This window comes from Grampus griseus (assembly GCF_964374135.1).
Source record: "Grampus griseus genome assembly, chromosome: 2".
NCBI lineage: Eukaryota > Metazoa > Chordata > Mammalia > Artiodactyla > Delphinidae > Grampus > Grampus griseus.
Genome location: NC_139018.1, coordinates 93,565,049 through 93,582,340, shown reverse-complemented (window position 1 = coordinate 93,582,340; position 17,292 = coordinate 93,565,049). Strand labels below are relative to the sequence as shown.

General features: G+C 37.2%; 1 protein-coding gene across 1 annotated transcript in view; it reads left to right on the top strand.

The window, feature by feature from the left end:
* Nucleotides 1–17,292, top strand: part of TRPM7 (transient receptor potential cation channel subfamily M member 7) — a 122,138-nt gene that overhangs the window by 30,036 nt on the left and 74,810 nt on the right. Inside the window, exons 3-7 of the mRNA XM_082681130.1 lie at nt 234–272; nt 2,018–2,216; nt 4,336–4,549; nt 6,919–7,043; nt 7,853–8,024. Coding sequence (XP_082537256.1) covers nt 234–272; nt 2,018–2,216; nt 4,336–4,549; nt 6,919–7,043; nt 7,853–8,024 — 749 coding nt within the window. The remainder of the gene's footprint in view (nt 1–233; nt 273–2,017; nt 2,217–4,335; nt 4,550–6,918; nt 7,044–7,852; nt 8,025–17,292) is intronic.

Below are 17,292 nucleotides of genomic sequence, written 5' to 3'. Positions count from 1 at the left end.
GGTTTCTGGGTTTTAAGTCACAACTAATTATATTTAAAATATGAAAATCATGTTAGTTTTAAAAAGTAGTTATTTGAATATGTAAATTAAGGTATAAATGTCTTGTGCTATCTACTGAAAAATTAAACTAAATACATAATTTTTCCTTTGTTTTGTATTTTTTAATGGATTTTATATAGTTTAAACTAAAAAAAAATTTTCCCTTTAAGTAATAGATGTACCTTGTTTTATAGGTGCCTTCCAGGATGTCAAATTTGTCAACAACTCGTCAGGTAATTTTCATAACTTCATTGCACAAATTTTGAAAAATAAAACTAATGTATAAAAGAAATCAGAATACATTGGGATAAATTCACAGGCCATTATGTTTAAGGGTTACTTTACTCAGACTTGGGAGGTGAAGGATCAGGCAAAGCTGCTTGAAACTCAAGTGTAGGTATCTGAGCAGAGTTCTAAAGCTGAATGTGACTTAGGTAAAGATTGAGGGAAAGGGATTTTAGGCAGAGAGAACAGGATGTGGGAAGGCCTGGCAGTGAAAAAGATTATGGTTCTGTCAGGAAACTGCAGGCTGTAGAATGTAAGATGGATATTGGAGAGATCAGAGTCTGGAGAAATAAGTAGGGCGAGATCATTTAAGCTCTTTGTGTACTATGCCACACAGTTTTGATTTCATGTTAAAAGGGTATTATATAGGGAAGTAACATGTTTAGTTTTTTTTTTTTTTTCCTCAATAAAAGCAGTTGGTATTTTGAGGAGATTGGATTGGGAGAAAAAAATAGTTTAGAAACTTTTGGAGTAATTCTGGCAAAAAATGAGAGCCTGAATTAAGATAGTGGCTATGGTGATGAAGGAGAAGTAGGCATATTTGAAGGGATTAATCAGACAAATTCAGTAGGATTTGGTGGATGTATGGAGAAAGGGAAGATTTGAGGATGGTACCTAAATTTCTTACTTAGGCAACTAATTAAAGAGTAATGTTGTTCTTTTAAGCTGTGATGAAAGAAGACAAGAGGAAGATGAGAAAGTCTCTTGGTGGTGGGCTAGGAAAAGAATTGCATAGAATATGTTCATTTAGATATATTGAGTTGTTTTAGCATCTCCAGTCCTGTTCATTTGTTCCTCTAGATGGGAAGTTTTCTGTCTGGTGTCTTTACACTCAGGCTGAAGAGCTTCCTTTAGCATTTGGTATAATGCAGATACACTGGAGAGGAATTTTCTCAGCTTGGTTTATCTGAAAATATGTTTATTTTACTCTCATTTTTAAAGGATATTTTCACTGAATGTGGAATTCTGAGTTGACACTTTTCTCATTCCAGTGCTTTGAAGATACCATTATATTGTCTTCTAGCTGTTGGTTTCTAGTGAGAAGTCAGCTGTCGTTAGTGTAGTTGCTCTCCTGTGTGTAATGGGTCTTTTTTTCCTCTGGCTATTTTAAGGATTTTTTTTTTCCCTGTAATTCTGGATTTCAACAGCAGGTCTATGATGTGCCTAGGAATGGTTCTTTTTGTGCTTCTTGCATAAATATCTGCAAGTTCATATTTTTCACCAAATTTATAAGTTTTCAGCCATTGTTTCCTAAAATACTTTTCTGCCCCATTCTCTATCTCTCTTCCCTCAGAAACTCCAGTTATACATATATTAGATTGCTTGATATTTTCCACAAGTCACTGAGGCCCTGTTTCATTTTTATTTAATTAAAATAATTTTTCCCATTTATTAGATTAGATCATTTGTATTGATCTGTCTTCAGGTTCACTAACACTTATTTCTGCAATCTCCAATGCTGTTTTGCCCATCCAGTAGGAAGTAGATGCCCCAAACTAAATTTAGAAGACTGTATCATCAAATCCTAATGTATTTATACTATTTTAATTCTATGGTGAAGGTATTAATTTACTGATATCCTAAAATCAAAAAGATTAATTTTCATACTCTGAGTTCATTTATTTTCGTATGGTTTTTCATTGACTAATTTTTTAAAAGGTCTTTTTAAAATTTTATTACTTTTTTCCTTTAGGTGTTTTTGTGGTCGCTTGGTCAAGCAACATGCTTGTTTTACTGCAAGTCTTGCCATGAAATACTCAGATGTGAAATTGGGTGACCATTTTAATCAGACATTAGAAGAGTGGTCTGTGGAAAAACATACAGAACAGAGCCCAACGGATGCTTATGGAGTCATAAATTTTCAAGGGGGTTCTCATTCCTACAGAGCTAAGGTATGTCATGTATTTGAGTTTCTTCATTTACCTTATTACCTAATAATGTACGTTTATTACTTGACAATAATATTGTGTCAGAAAATTAGTTTCAATCATTTCCTTATGTATTTTGAAGTTCTTTGTATAGGTACATATATGAATATAGAATTGTTATATCTTGTTGAATTGAACCTTTTTTTTTAGTTTAGTCTACTATCTCACTTTTTCTTTTCTTTTTGGTCTTTTGGATTAAGTATTTTTTTATTAAGCTTTCCTTCTTTATAGCATTTTATTTATACATTGTTTTTCTATTCTTTAGATTAATCTTATAATAAATACTATAAAACGCATTTATAACTTGTTACTATTATAAATTAGTACTTTTACCACTTCCTGGACAACGCAAGAAACTTTAGAATACTTGTGACTACATTTTTTTCCCTCATGACTAATGTGCTCTTGTTGGCATGAATTTTATTTCTTCGTGTATTAAACTTCCAAATCATAATTATTATTCATTAAGATGTATCAACATATTATCCCGTAGATTGTTCCACCTGCCTCCCTCCCTGCCTTGATTTGATAAGCAGTGCCAAATGCTGGGCCTGTCTCTCCATTTTTTCTATTCTCTTGGATCCTGATCCCACAAGTTGTCACTGCTTTGGTAGCTCACTGATAGCTTAACAACAGGTGTTATTTATCTAGTTTCTAGTTTCTTTAGTTCCCAGGGGCAGTTAGTCGAAAACAACCTAGTCCATCATTGTTGGAAATGGAATTCCTCATTTATTACTAACATAATCTTTTTTTAAAAAAAATTAACTTTAGATTATTTTCCAAACACTACTTAATGTACCCAAGTATAATAATGAGTTAAACAGAACTAATGCAGAAAGACTTAGTACAGAACAAATCTTATTACAAATCATTCTTAACGGATTCTGGAGTCTTCTCAGTTTTATATAATTCTGATATTTTGGGATAATTTTCCTTGGTGTTTGATCTCTATTTGTAAAGGAATTGGCAATATGTTGTTTTGCAAAGAACCTTTATTAGAGATGATTAAAAGTGTTTTTCTGGGCTTCCGTGGTGGCACAGTGGTTGAGAGTCCGCCTGCCGTTGCAGGGGACACGGGTTTGTGCCCCGGTCCGGGAAGATCCCACATGCCGCAGAGCGGCTAGGCCCGTGAGCCATGGCCGCTGAGCCTGCGCGTCTGGAGCCTGTGCTCCGCAACGGGAGAGGCCACAACAGTGAGAGGCCTGTGTACCGCAAAAAAAAAAGTGTTTTTCTTCCAACATCTGAATATTTTAGATTTCTTACGAGCTAAGTCATAGGTGCTTTAGATAAAGAAAATGAATTACAGTAGTCATAGCAAGTAAATTTTGTGATGTCACCTACCAGAAAGATCCTTTTTTTAATCTTTCAAACCAGAGGAACTTACTCCACAGATATGATAGCTTATTTTCTTATAGAATGATTTTTCAAAAATTAAAGTGGTGATTCCATCTGAACACCTTGAAATACTGAGCAAAATTTATTATTTTCAGCAATTTGTGAGTCAAATCCACAGTTACTTCCAGTGAAGGAAACAATCATCTGTATTAAAAAAAATCTGTGTTACTTTACTGCATAGTCACAATTCTGATCAATGGATTAGATCATTGATCAAACTTTCAAACAGATAATTCAGTATTTGCCTCTCATAGTTGCAAGAGTTGTAGAAGTCTCCATGTTTTCACCATTCTTCTCTTATTTTCCCTTTTCCCATCATCATACCTATCCTTAACACTTCTCACTCAATGCATACTTACAGTTAAACAAGGCAATGAGTACTGTGGATAAATTTGTAAATCAGATGAATGGTAATTAAGTTTATATAAACAGAAAGGGTAAAAAATTTACGTCTTGGTTTAAAAATTACAGTGCCACTACTTCTGTAGCTCTTATGGAATGATTTTCCAACTTTAAAATCGTTTGCTATTGCTTATTCCTAGAAGTGTAAATATATTGCAAGTAGCCTGTGAAATCTATTTTATAATAATCTGATCCAAACAAAATTTTTCTTAAGTCATATAATGTTGCATTTTGAAACCTATGAATATTCAATTGTTAATTATTGTTTTAAAATCTTTTTTATTAGTATGTGAGGCTATCATATGACACCAAACCTGAAGTCATTCTACAACTTCTGCTTAAAGAATGGCAAATGGAATTACCCAAACTTGTTATCTCTGTACACGGTGGCATGCAGAAATTTGAGCTTCACCCACGAATCAAGCAGTTGCTTGGAAAGGGTCTTATTAAAGCTGCAGTTACAACTGGAGCCTGGATTTTAACAGGAGGAGTAAACACAGGTAATGTGATTATACCAATTTTATTTGATGTGCTTGTAAATTCTTCATAATATCAATTAGATATTTGAAAAGTCAACACTGAATATAAATATATTCAATTCTTCTGTTAAATAATCTACTTCCTAAGTATAAATGCTAACTGAAAAAGTATTTGGTTTTCATTTATTCTTTTAAAAGAATAATATGCTTTATCATTCACTTTTTTTTAATTAAGACTTTATTTATTTATTTATTTCTGGCCATGCTGTGCGGCTTGTGGGATCTTAGTTCCCGGACCAGGGATTGAATCCGGGACTCCCGTCCCTCCGTGAAAGCACCAAGTCCTAACCACTGGACCTCCAGGGAATCCCCAAGAATAATATGCTTTAGAGCAGGGGTTTGCAAACTGTGGCTCCATGCACCAAATCCAGCCTACTCCTTATTTTTGTAAATAAAGGTTTTTTGGAATGCAGCCACACTCATTTGTATCATACTTTTGTGCTACAAAAGCAGAGCTGAGTGGTCTGACGAAGACTGTATGCCCTGCAAAGCCTAAAATATTTACAATTTGGTCCTTTATAAGAAAGTTTGTTGACTCCCTACTGTAAAGTGAAGTGTTGTTCTTGTCTCTCTGTGACTACTGGTAAATTGAGAGAAGAATGGCAATTCATTGCCTAGACACTGGTAAGAAATAGCTTTTCAAATTAATTTTTAATGTACTATAATCTTTCATTCTAAGTCTTCTCTGTCAGATAGACAGGTTGGATATATTGAAGGCAAATTAATTTTAATATCCAAAGTAAAACATAGTTATTATTTAAATTAGCTTGGAAAAATCTAATTTGTTATCAGCAACTGTGTTTTGAACCTCATTGTGTGTCAGGCACTCTTCTGGCTGCTGAAAATATATCATTCCACAAAACAAAATATTTACCTTCGTGGAACTTATATTCTAGTGGGGAAGATGCAAACAACAAACATAACTAAATAGTGTATAATAAATTAGATGATAAGTGCTTTGGAGACACATGAAATACAGAGGAGGGATAGTGAGGGATGGTCGAGGGGACTTCATTGATAAGGTGACATTTGAGTAGAGATGTAAGGAAATGAAGTGAGCAAGATAAGAATAATGTGGGGCAGAGCATTTAAAGGAGAAGTGGCAAGTGTTGGAAGAATAGTAAGAAAGGTCCAGTGTAGCTTGACTGGAATGAGCAAGGAGTGCCAAATGATGAAATCAGAAAGTCATGGGTGAGTGGTGGTGGTGGTAGGCCTGGCGTGGGGTGCGGTGGTGAATAGCATGGGCAAGAGACAGATCATCATATAAGGCCTTGTAGGCCATCATAAGCACTATGACTTTTAATCGAATGAGAAGGGGAGATTTTAAACAGAGAGTTGACAAGAGCAAAGATCACTTGAATGATGGTTTAAAAAATAGACTGTAAACAGGCAAGGCATCACTTGGAAGAACAGTGAAGGTGCTGTTTCCATAATCCATGTTAGGAATGAGATCTAATGCATTATAAAAATCAAATCGAGTGATGCACTGGTTTGCTAGGGCTGCTGTAATAAAATACCACAGACTTGGTGGCTTAAACAAAAGAAATTTATTTTCTCACAGTTCTGGAGACCCAAGATCAAGATGTTAGCAGGTTTGGTTCCTCCTGAGGCATCTCCTTGACTTTCAGATGGCTCTCTTCTCCCTGTGTCCTCCTGTGGCCTTCCCCCTGTGCATGTGCATCCCTGGTGTCTCTTTTTGTGTCCAAATTTCCCCTTCTTATAAGGACACCAGTCAGATTGGATTAGGGCCCACCCTAACAGCCTCATTTTCACATGATAACCTAAAGAACCTATTTCCAAATACAGTCACATTCTGAGGTACTGGGATTAGGATTGCAACATAGGAATTTTGGAGAGGTTACAGTTAAGTCCATAACAAGTGATAATGAGAAGTTGTGTGCTCTATTGAATTATCTTTTCTACTTTCCTCCCAGTTTTGACTCAGTTGGAAAACTTTTGTAGTTTTTTGTGAGCATGTGTGCTTTGCTTATAGTCCTGAGCCATACTCTTCTTTTTTTTAAGATGATGTTTAGAGCAGTAACAAAAACTACAGTTAACATGAGGAATCTAAGAGAGGAGACTAGGCCTAACAACATGGTAAAAGTTAGTTTTATGTGTGTTTCAGGCAGTTGTAGTGATTTGACATTGTGGGGTTTTTTTTTCTTTTTTGTCCTTGTATTTTCTTTTGTAAGTTTGTCTTTTGGACCTTGTTGCCTTTTATCTAGTGTATGTAACGAAAAATACCACCAATTGTAATGTTATTGAGCAAAGGATTCTTCTGAACACTGTAAAGACTTCCAAATAAAATGAATTAAATTTTGTATGAACAGGTGTGGCAAAACATGTTGGTGATGCCCTTAAAGAACATACTTCCAGATCATCTCGAAAGATTTGCACTATCGGAATAGCTCCGTGGGGAGTGATTGAAAACAGAAATGATCTTGTTGGGAGAGATGTAAGAGTGCTTTTTAAATTTTCTTACATTTAAACTTATGTATAAACAAAATTAGAGCAAGAATAATGCGAAGTCAACCTAAAATATTCATGATCATACCACGACCGTTTCGAAAATGCATTCATAGATACAAAAAGTAGTGTTAATACATTGTTTCTGCCTTCTTTTGTATAACTATTTCACACCGTTTCCATGTCATGCCAGTCTTTGTAATTAAATTTTTAATGGTGACATTCTATTAAGAATTAATTGTATTGTCTGTAAGAGTAGTAATCAAATACCGGTGTTTTATTCAAGTAGGTTAAAGACATATGAATTGCTTATAGATATCTTTCAAGAGATAATTAAAAAGGAATTACTGAATTATAATGATCACTTTCAAGTGCAATTGAATTTCTAACATCAATTTTAAAGATTCTACTTATGACTGGAAAAATAACTATGACATTTGATTGCTTTTATTCAGTGTCCTTTATATATTTCACTTTATTCAGTAATAACTTAATAGTTTCTTCACATTGTTTGTTTATTTGCTTGTTTGCTGCTGTTTCCTTTGCATGGGATGATGAAATATGGTATATTCTGCAATGATAGCCGAAATACAATACTGTGGTTCAACCCATTATTGAATAATTTCAGCTGCTTAAAAGCTCATGCTTTTTGATATATTCTTTTACATTTTCTATTTGTTGCTATGCATAAATAGAATCTTACCTCCTACTTGCCTTTACAGATTATTTCAAAATTTGTTTTTCCTTTATATTAAATTTAATCCTGCCCACTAACTCTCAATGTTTGCTATTGTTTAGGTGGTTGCTCCTTACCAAACGTTATTGAACCCTCTGAGCAAATTGAATGTTCTGAATAATCTACATTCCCATTTCATATTGGTGGATGATGGCACTGTTGGAAAGTATGGGGCAGAAGTCAGACTGAGAAGAGAACTTGAAAAAACTATTAATCAGCAAAGAATTCATGCTAGTAAGGGAATTTATAAATTTTTTGTTGTTGAAATTATCCTGGGCTGTATTAATTGCCAGCAGCATTCTAAAAAACGTAGACTGTTCTTTAAGTGTTCATTTCCTTATGTAGCAGGATAACATACAAAACAACCATGAATGACTGACCTTACACAAAATAAGACCTAGGAAAGGAAGTCTGAGATTAAATAGGGTACTCAGATAACAAAGCCAAAGACACAGAGGTTCATTGGAAGCTTTGTTGCTATTGTAATCCCACTGCAGCTCAAGGAATTCAGAAATATTCTTAATGTATGACATATTCCAATACCCGACTTTGAAATTCAAGATTGAAGAGGAAAAATATACTTTATTGTGAAGTAAGAATCACCTTGCTTAAAGTTGATAACACGAGTAGGTATCACTCTTTGGTAGATAATGTCTTAAAAGTCGGTATTTTTGACACTGGTCTTCCTTTCTTTTTTTTTTTTTACATCTTTATTGGAGTATAATTGCTTTACAATGGTGTGTTAGTTTCTGCTTTATAACAAAGTGAATCAGCCATACATATACATATGTTCCCATATCTCTTCCCTCTTGCGTCTCCCTCTCTCCCACCCTCCCCATCCCACCCCTCCAGGTGGTCACAAAGCACCGAGCTGATCCCCCTGTGCCATGCGGCTGCCCCCCACCAGCTATCTGCCTTACGTTTGGTAGTGTATATATGTCCATGCCTCTCTCTCGCTTTGTCACAGATTACCCTTCCCCCTCCCCATATCCTCAAGTCCATTCTCTAGTAGCTCTGTGTCTTTATTCCTGTCTTACCCCTAGGTCCTTCATGACATTTTTTTTCCCCTTAAATTCCATATATATGTGTTAGCATACGATATTTGTATTTCTCTTTCTGACTTACTTCACTCTGTATGACACACTCTAGGTCTATCCACCTCATTACAAATAGCTCAATTTCGTTTCTTTTTATGGCTGAGTAATATTCCATTGTATATATGTGCCACATCTTCTTTATCCATTCATCTGATGATGGACACTTAGGTTGTTTCCATCTCCTGGCTATTGTAAATAGAGCTGCAATGAACATTTTGGTACATGACTCTTTTTGAATTACGGTTTTCTCAGGGTATATGCCCAGTAGTGGGATTGCTGGGGCATATGGTAGTTCTATTTTTAGTTTTTTAAGGAACCTCCATACTGTTCTCCATAGTGGCTGTACCAGTTGACATTCACACCAGCAGTGCAAGAGGGTTCCCTTTTCTCCACACCCTCTCCAGCATTTATTGTTTCTAAATTTTTTTTTTTCTTTTAAACATTTATAGTTTTTTTTTTTTTAACATCTTTATTGGAGTATAATTGCTTTACAATGGTATGTTAGTTTCAGCTTCACAACAAAATGAATCAGTTATATATATACATATATTCCCATATCTCTTCCCGCTTGCGTCTCCCTCCCTCCCACCCTCCCTATCCCACCCCTCCAGGCGGTCACAAAGCACCGAGCTGATCTCCCTGTGCTATGCGGCTGCTTCCCACTAGCTATCTACCTTACGTTTGGTAGTGTATATATGTCCATGCCTCTTTATCGCTTTGTCACCGTTTACCCTTCCCCCTCCCCATAGTCTCAAGTCCATTCTCTAGTAAGTCTGTGTCTTTATTCCTGTTTCAACCCTAGGTTTTTCATGACATTTTTTTTTTTTTAAATTCCATATATATGTGTTAGCATACGGTATTTGTCTCTCTCTTTCTGACTTACTTCACTCTGTATGACAGACTCTAGGTCTATCCACCTCATTACAAATAGCTCAATTTCGTCTCTTTTTATGGCTGAGTAATATTCCATTGTATATATGTGCCACATCTTCTTTATCCATTCATCCGATGATGGACACTTAGGTTGTTTCCATCTCTGGGCTATTGTAAATAGAGCTGCAATGAACATTTTGGTACATGACTCTTTTTGAATTATGGTTTTCTCAGGGTATATGCCCAGTAGTGGGATTGCTCGGTCATATGGTAGTTCTATTTGTAGTTTTATAAGGAACCTCCATACTGTTCTCCATAGTGGCTGTACCAATTCACATTCCCATCAGCAGTGCAAGAAGGTTCCCTTTTCTCCACACCCTCTCCAGCATTTATTGTTTCTAAATTTTTTGATGATGGCCATTCTGACTGGTGTGAGATGATATCTCATTGTAGTTTTGATTTGCATTTCTCTAATGATTAATGATGTTGAGCATTCTTTCATGTGTTTATTGGCTGGCAGTCTGTATATCTTCTTTGGAGAAATGTCTATTTAGGTCTTCTGCCCATTTTTGGATTGGGTTGTTTGTTTTTTTGTTATTGAGCTGCATGAGCTGCTTATAAATTTTGGAGATTAATCCTTTGTCATTTGCTTCGTTTGCAAATATTTTCTCCCATTCTGAGGGTTGTCTTTTGGTCTTGTTTATGGTTTCCTTTGCTGTGCAAAAGCTTTGAAGTTTCATAGGTCCCATTTATTTTTGTTTTTATTTCCATTTCTCTAGGAGGTGGGTCAAAAAGGATCTTGCTGTGATTTATGTCATAGAGTGTTCTGCCTATGTTTTCTTGTAAAAGTTTGATAGTTTCTGGCCTTACATTTAGGTCTTTAATCCATTTTGAGCTTATTTTTGTGTATGGTGTTAGGGAGTGATCTAATCTCAAACTTTTACATGTACCTGTCCAGCTTTCCCAGCACCACTTATTGAAGAGGCTGTCCTTCTCCACTGTACGTTCCTGCCTCCTTTATCAAAGATAAGGTGACCATATGTGTGTGGGTTTATCTCTGGGCTTTCTATCCTGTTCCATTGATCTATTTTTCTGTTTTTGTGCCAGTACCGTACTGTCTTGATTACTGTAGCTTTGTAGTATAGTCTGAAGTCAGGGAGCCTGATTCCTCCAGCTCCGTTTTTCATTCTCAAGATTGCTTTGGCTATTCGGGGTCTTTTGTGTTTCCATACAAATTATGAAATTTTTTGTTCTAGTTCTGTGAAAAATGCCAGTGGTAGTTTGATAGGGATTGCATTGAATCTGTAGATTGCTTTGGGTACTAGAGTCATTTTCACAATGTTGATTCTTCCAATCCAAGAACATAGTATATCTGTCCGTCTATTTGTGTCATGTTTAATTTCTTTCATCGGTGTCTTATAATTTTCTGCATACAGGTCTTTTGTCTCCTTAGGTAGGTTTATTCCTAGATATTTTATTCTGTCTGTTGCAATGGTAAATGTGAGTGATTTCTTGATTTCACTTTCAGATTTTTCATCATTAGTGTATAGGAATGCCAGAGATTTCTGTGCATTAATTTTGTATCCTACTACTTTACCAAATTCATTGATTAGCTCTAGTAGTTTTCTGGTAGCATCTTTAGGATTCTCTATGTATAGTGTCCTGTCATCTGCAAACAGTGACAGCTTTACTTCTTCTTCTCTGATTTGGATTCTTTTTATTTCCTTTTCTTCTCTGATTGCTGTGGCTAAAACTTCCAAAACTGTGTTGAATAAGAGCAGTGAGAGTGGGCAACCTTGTCTTGTTCCTGATCTTAGTGGAAATGGTTTCAGTTTTTCACCATTGAGAATGATGTTGGCTGTGGGTTTGTCATATATGGCCTTTATTATGTGGAGGAAAGTTCCCTCTATGCCTGCTTTCTGCAGGGTTTTTATCATAAATGGGTGTTGAATTTTGTCAAAGGCTTTCTCTGCATCTATTGAGATGATCATATGATTTTTCTCCTTCAATTTGTTAATATGGTGTATCACGTTGATTGATTTGCGTATATTGAAGAATCCTTGCATTCCTGGAATAAACCCCACTTGATCATGGTGTATGATCCTTTTAACGTGCTGTTGGATTCTGTTTGCTAGTATTTTGTTGAGGATTTTTACATCTATGTTCATCAGTGATATTGGCCTGTAGTTTTCTTTCTTTGTGACATCCTTGTCTGGTTTTGGTATCAGGGGGATGGTGGCCTCATAAAATGAGTTTGGGAGTGTTCCTCCCTCTGCTATAGTTTGGAAGAGTTTGAGAAGGACAGGTGTTAGCTCTTCTCTAAATGTTTGATAGAATTCGCCTGTGAAGCCATCTGGTCCTGGGCTTTTGTTTGTTGGAAGATTTTTAATCACAGTTTCAATTTCAGTGCTTGTGATTGGTCTGTTCATATTTTCTATTTCTTCCTGATTCAGTCTTGGCATGTTGTGCATTTCTAAGAATTTGTCCATTTCTTCCAGGTTGTCCATTTTATTGGCATAGAGTTGCTTGTAGTAATCTCTCATGATCTTTTGTATTTCTGCAGTGTCAGTTGTTACTTCTCCTTTTTCATTTCTAATTCTATTGATTTGAGTCTTCTCCCTTTTTTTCTTGATCAGTCTGGCTAATGGTTTATCAATTTTGTTTATCTTCTCAATGAACCAGCTTTTAGTTTTATTGATCTTTGCTATCGTTTCCTTCATTTCTTTTTCATTTATTTCTGCTCTGATCTTTATGATTTCTTTCCGTCTGCTAACTTTGGGTGTTTTTGTTCTTCTTTCTCTGATTGCTTTAGGTGCAAGTTTAGGTTGTTTATTCGAGATGTTTCCTGTTTCTTAAGGTAGGATTGTATTGCTATAAACTTCCCTCTTAGAACTGCTTTTGCTGCATCCCATAGGTTTTGGGTTGTCATGTCTCCATTGTCATTTGTTTCTAGGTATTTTTAATTTCTCTTTGATTTCTTCAGTGATCACTTCGTTATTAAGTAGTGTATTGTTTAGCCTCCATGTGTTTGTATATTTTACAGATCTTTTCCTGGAATTGATATCTAGTCTCATAGCGTTGTGGTCTGAAAAGATACTTGATACAATTTCAATGTTCTTAAATTTACCAAGGCTTGATTTGTGACCCAAGATATGATCTATCCTGGAGAGTGTTCCATGAGCACTTGAGAAAAAGTGTATTCTGTTGTTTTTGGATGGAATGTCCTATAAATATCAATTAAGTCCATCTTGCTTAATGTATCATTTAAAGCTTGTGTTTCCTTATTTATTTTCATTTTGGATGATCTGGCCATTGGTGAAAGTGGGGTGTTAAAGTTCCCTACTATGAATGTGTTACTGTCGATTTCCCCTTTTATGGCTGTTAGTATTTGCCTTATGTATTGAGGTGCTTGTATGTTGGGTGCATAAATATTTACAATTGTTATACCTTCTTCTTGGATCGATCCCTTGATCATTATGTAGTGTCCTTCTTTGTCTCTTCTAATAGTCTTTATTTTAAAGTCTATTTGGTCTGATATGGGAATTGCTACTCCAGCTCTCTTTTGGTTTCCACTTGCATGGAATATCTTTTTCCATCCTCTTACTTTCAGTCTGTATGTGTCTCTAGGTCTGAAGTGGGTCTCTTGTAGACAGCATATAGATGGGTCTTGTTTTTGTATCCATTCAGCCAATGTGTGTCTTTTGGTGGGAGCATTTAGTCCATTTACATGTAAGGTAATTATCGATATGTATGTTCCTATTCCCATTTTCTTAATTGTTTTGGGTTCGTTATTGTAGGTCTTTTCCTTCTCTTGTGTTTTTTGCCTACAAAAGTTCCTTTAGCATTTGTTGTAAAGCTGGTTTGGTGGTGCTGAACTCTCTCAGCTTTTGCTTGTCTGTAAAGGTTTTAATTTCTCCATCAAATCTGAATGAGATCCTTGCTGGGTAGAGTATTCTTGGTTGCAGGTTTTTCTCCTTCATCACTTTAAATATTTCCTGCCACTCCCTTCTGGCTTGCAGAGTTTCTGCTGAAAGATCAGCTGTTAACCTTATGGGGATTCCCTTGTGTGTTTTTGTTGTTTTTCCCTTGCTGCTTTTAATATGTTTTCTTTGTGTTTATTTTTGACAGTTTGATTAATATGTGTCTTGGCGTGTTTCTCCTTGGATTTATCCTGTATGGGACTCTCTGTGCTTCCTGGACTTGATTAACTATTTCCTTTCCCATGTTTGGGAAGTTTTCAGCTATAATCTCTTCAAATATTTTCTCAGTCCCTTTCTTTTTCTCTTCTTCTTCTGGGACCCCTATAATTTGAATGTTGGTGCGTTTAATGTTGTCCCAGAGGTTCTGAGATTGTCCTCAATTCTTTTCATTCTTTTTTCTTTATTCTGCTCTGCACTAGTTACTTCCACTATTTTATTTTCCAGGTCACTTATCCGTTCTTCTGCCTCAGTTATTCTGCTATTGATCCCATCTAGAGTATTTTTCATTTCATTTACTGTGTTGTTCATTGCTGTTTGTTTCATCTTTAGTTCTTCTAGGTCCTTGTTAAATGTTTCTTGCATTTTGTCTATTTCCAAGATTTTGGATCATCTTTACTATCATTATTCTGAATGCTTTTTCAGGTAGACTGCCTATTTCCTCTTCATTTGTTAGGTCTGGTGGGTTTTTATCTTGTCCCTTCATCTGTGGTGTGTTTTTCTGTCTTCTCCTTTTGCCTATCTTACTGTGTTTGGGGTCTCCTTTTTGCAGGCTGCAGGTTCGTAGTTCCCGTTGTTTTTGGTGTCTGTCCCCAGTGGCTAAGGTTGGTTCAGTGGGTTGTGTAGGGTTCCTCGTGGAGGGGACTAGTGTCTGTGTTCTGGTGGATGAGGCTGGTCTTGTCTTTCTAGTGGGCAGGTCCATGTCTGGTGGTGTGTTTTGGTGTGTCTGTGGACTTATTATGATTTTAGGTAGCCTCTCTGCTAATGGGTGGGGTTGTGTTCCTGTCTTGCTAGTTGTTTGTCATAGGGTGTCCCGCACTGTAGATTGCTGGTCCTTGAGTGAAGCTGGGTGTTGGTGTTGAGATGGAGATCTCTGGGAGATTTTCGCCGTTTGATATTATGTGGAACTGGGAGGTCTCTTGTTGACCAGTGTCCTGAAGTTGACTCTCCCACCTCAGAGGCACAGCACTGACTCCTGGCTGCAGCAGCAAGAGCCTTTCATCCACATGGCTCAGAATAAAAGGGGGAAAAAGTAGAAAGAAAGAATTAGAAGAAAGAAAGAAAGAAAAGAAAGGAAGGAAAGAAGGGAGGGAAGGAGGAAGGAAGGAAGGAGGGATCGAGGGAAGGAAGGAGAAAAGAACGAAAGAAGATAAAGTAAGATAAAATAAAGTAAGATAAAATATAATAAAGTTATTAAAACAAAAAATATTAAGAAAAAATTAAAGAAGAAAAAAAACGGACGGATAGAACCCTAGGACAAATGGTGGAAACAAAGCTATACAGACAATCTCACACAGAAGCATACACATACACACTGACAAAAAGTGGAAAAGGGGAAAAAATCATAAATCTTGCTCTCAAAGTCCACCTCCTCAATTTGGGATGATTCGTTGTCTATTCATGTATTCCATAGATGCAGGGTACATCACGTTGATTGTGGAGCTTTAATCCACTGCTTCTGAGGCTTCTGGGAGAGATTTCCCTTTCTCTTCTTTGTTCTCACAGCTCCCGGGGCTCTGCTTTGGATTTGGCCCCGCCTCTGCATGTAGGTCTGTTCTTCGCTCAGACGGGACGGGGTTAAAGGAGCAGCTGCTTCAGGGAGTTTGGCTCACTCAGCCCGGGGGGGGGGGCACGGAGTGCGGTGGGGGGGGTGGGTAGCTTGTGGCAGAGGCCGGCGTTACGTTGCACTAGACTGAGGTGCACCGTGCGTTCTCCCGGGGAAGTTGTCCCTGGATCCTGGGACCCTGGCAGTGGTGGGCTGCACAGGCTCCCTGGAAGGGGGTGTGTGGTTAGTGACCTGTGCTCGCACACACAGGCTTTTTGGTGGCGGCAGCAGCAGCCTTAGCATCTCTTGCCAGTCTCTGGGGTCCGCGCTGTTAGCTGCGGCTCTCGCCCATTCTCTGGAGCTCCTTTAAGCAGCGCTCTTAATCCCCTGTCCTTGCGCACCAGGAAACAAAGAGGGAAGAAAAAGTCTCTTGCCTCTTCGGCAGGTCCAGACTTTTCCCCGGACTCCCTCCCGGCTAGCCGTGGTGCACTAACCCCCTGCAGGCTGTGTTCTAGCCGCCAACTCCAGTCCTCTCCCTGCGCTCCGACTGAAGCCCGAGCCTCAGCTCCCAGCCCCACCCGCCCCGGCCGTTGAGCAGACAAGCCTCTCGGGCTGGTGAGTGCCGGTCGGCACCGATTCTCTGTGCAGGAATCTCCCCACTTTGCCCTCCGCACCCCTGTTGCTGTGCTTTCCTCCGCGGCCCTGAAGCTTTCCCCCTCCATCACCCACAGTCTCTGCCCGCGAAGGGGCTTCCTAGTGTGTGGAAACCTTTCCTCCTTCACAGCTCCCTCCCACTGGTGCAGGTCCCGTCCCTATCCTTTTGTCTCTGTTTATTTTTTCTTTTGCCCTACCCAGGTACGTGGGGAGTTTCTTGCCTTTTGGGAGGTTTGAGGTCTTCTGCCAGCGTTCAGTAGGTGTTCTGTAGGCGTTGTGCCACGTGTAGATGTATTTCTGGTGTATCTGTGGGGAGGAAGTTGATCTCTGCATCTTACTCTTCCGCCATCTTCCCCTCGTCTTCTGGTCTTCCTGTCTGACCACGGTCAAACTTTCTGGCTCAACATCTGGATTTTTATTTCCAAAAAAAAATTTTATAATTTTAGGAGACCAAGGAGGTGAGCTCTATGACAAAGTGAAATAGAAATACAAACTTATAGAACAGTATTTTCAGATTATGATGGAGTCATAGCATTTCCTAAAAATTAGGAATATCTTATTATCCTTCATACCCCACTAGGGAATGCCTATATTTTGGATTCGTTCACTGCAGTACAAGTTATTGTAAAACAAAAATTGGTATTCACTAAATTTTTTGTTACTCTTAATAGAGGTCTTGGATTTTTTTGATCTGTTTTGTCTATGTAATCCTGATTCTGTTAATTTCTATATTAATGTCTCAATGCATTTGGAATCAACAATAGACATTTTAAAAGTGATTAAAGACAAATACATATGAGAAGTTCAACTCATAAAGTATTAAAAAACTGAAAACCAAATTGGTGTTTTAATTTCTTGTCGAGTTAAAGTTAGTGAAATATACAAAATAATTATTGCTTTTCAGTGAATATATAAATTATAGTGTGTGCCTCATTATATATTGGATTTTCTAATTTTGTTATTTAGAACAGACTTAAAGTCAGTGCAAAAGTAATTTATTCAGTATTTAATTTATTTATATCAGACTATATATCATGTTGAGTACGTAAAATTAAGTCAACACAGTCTCATAAGAAATTATATTTTGGCATTTTATTTTTGATTGAGTGAAAACTAAGATTAAATTACTGAATTTT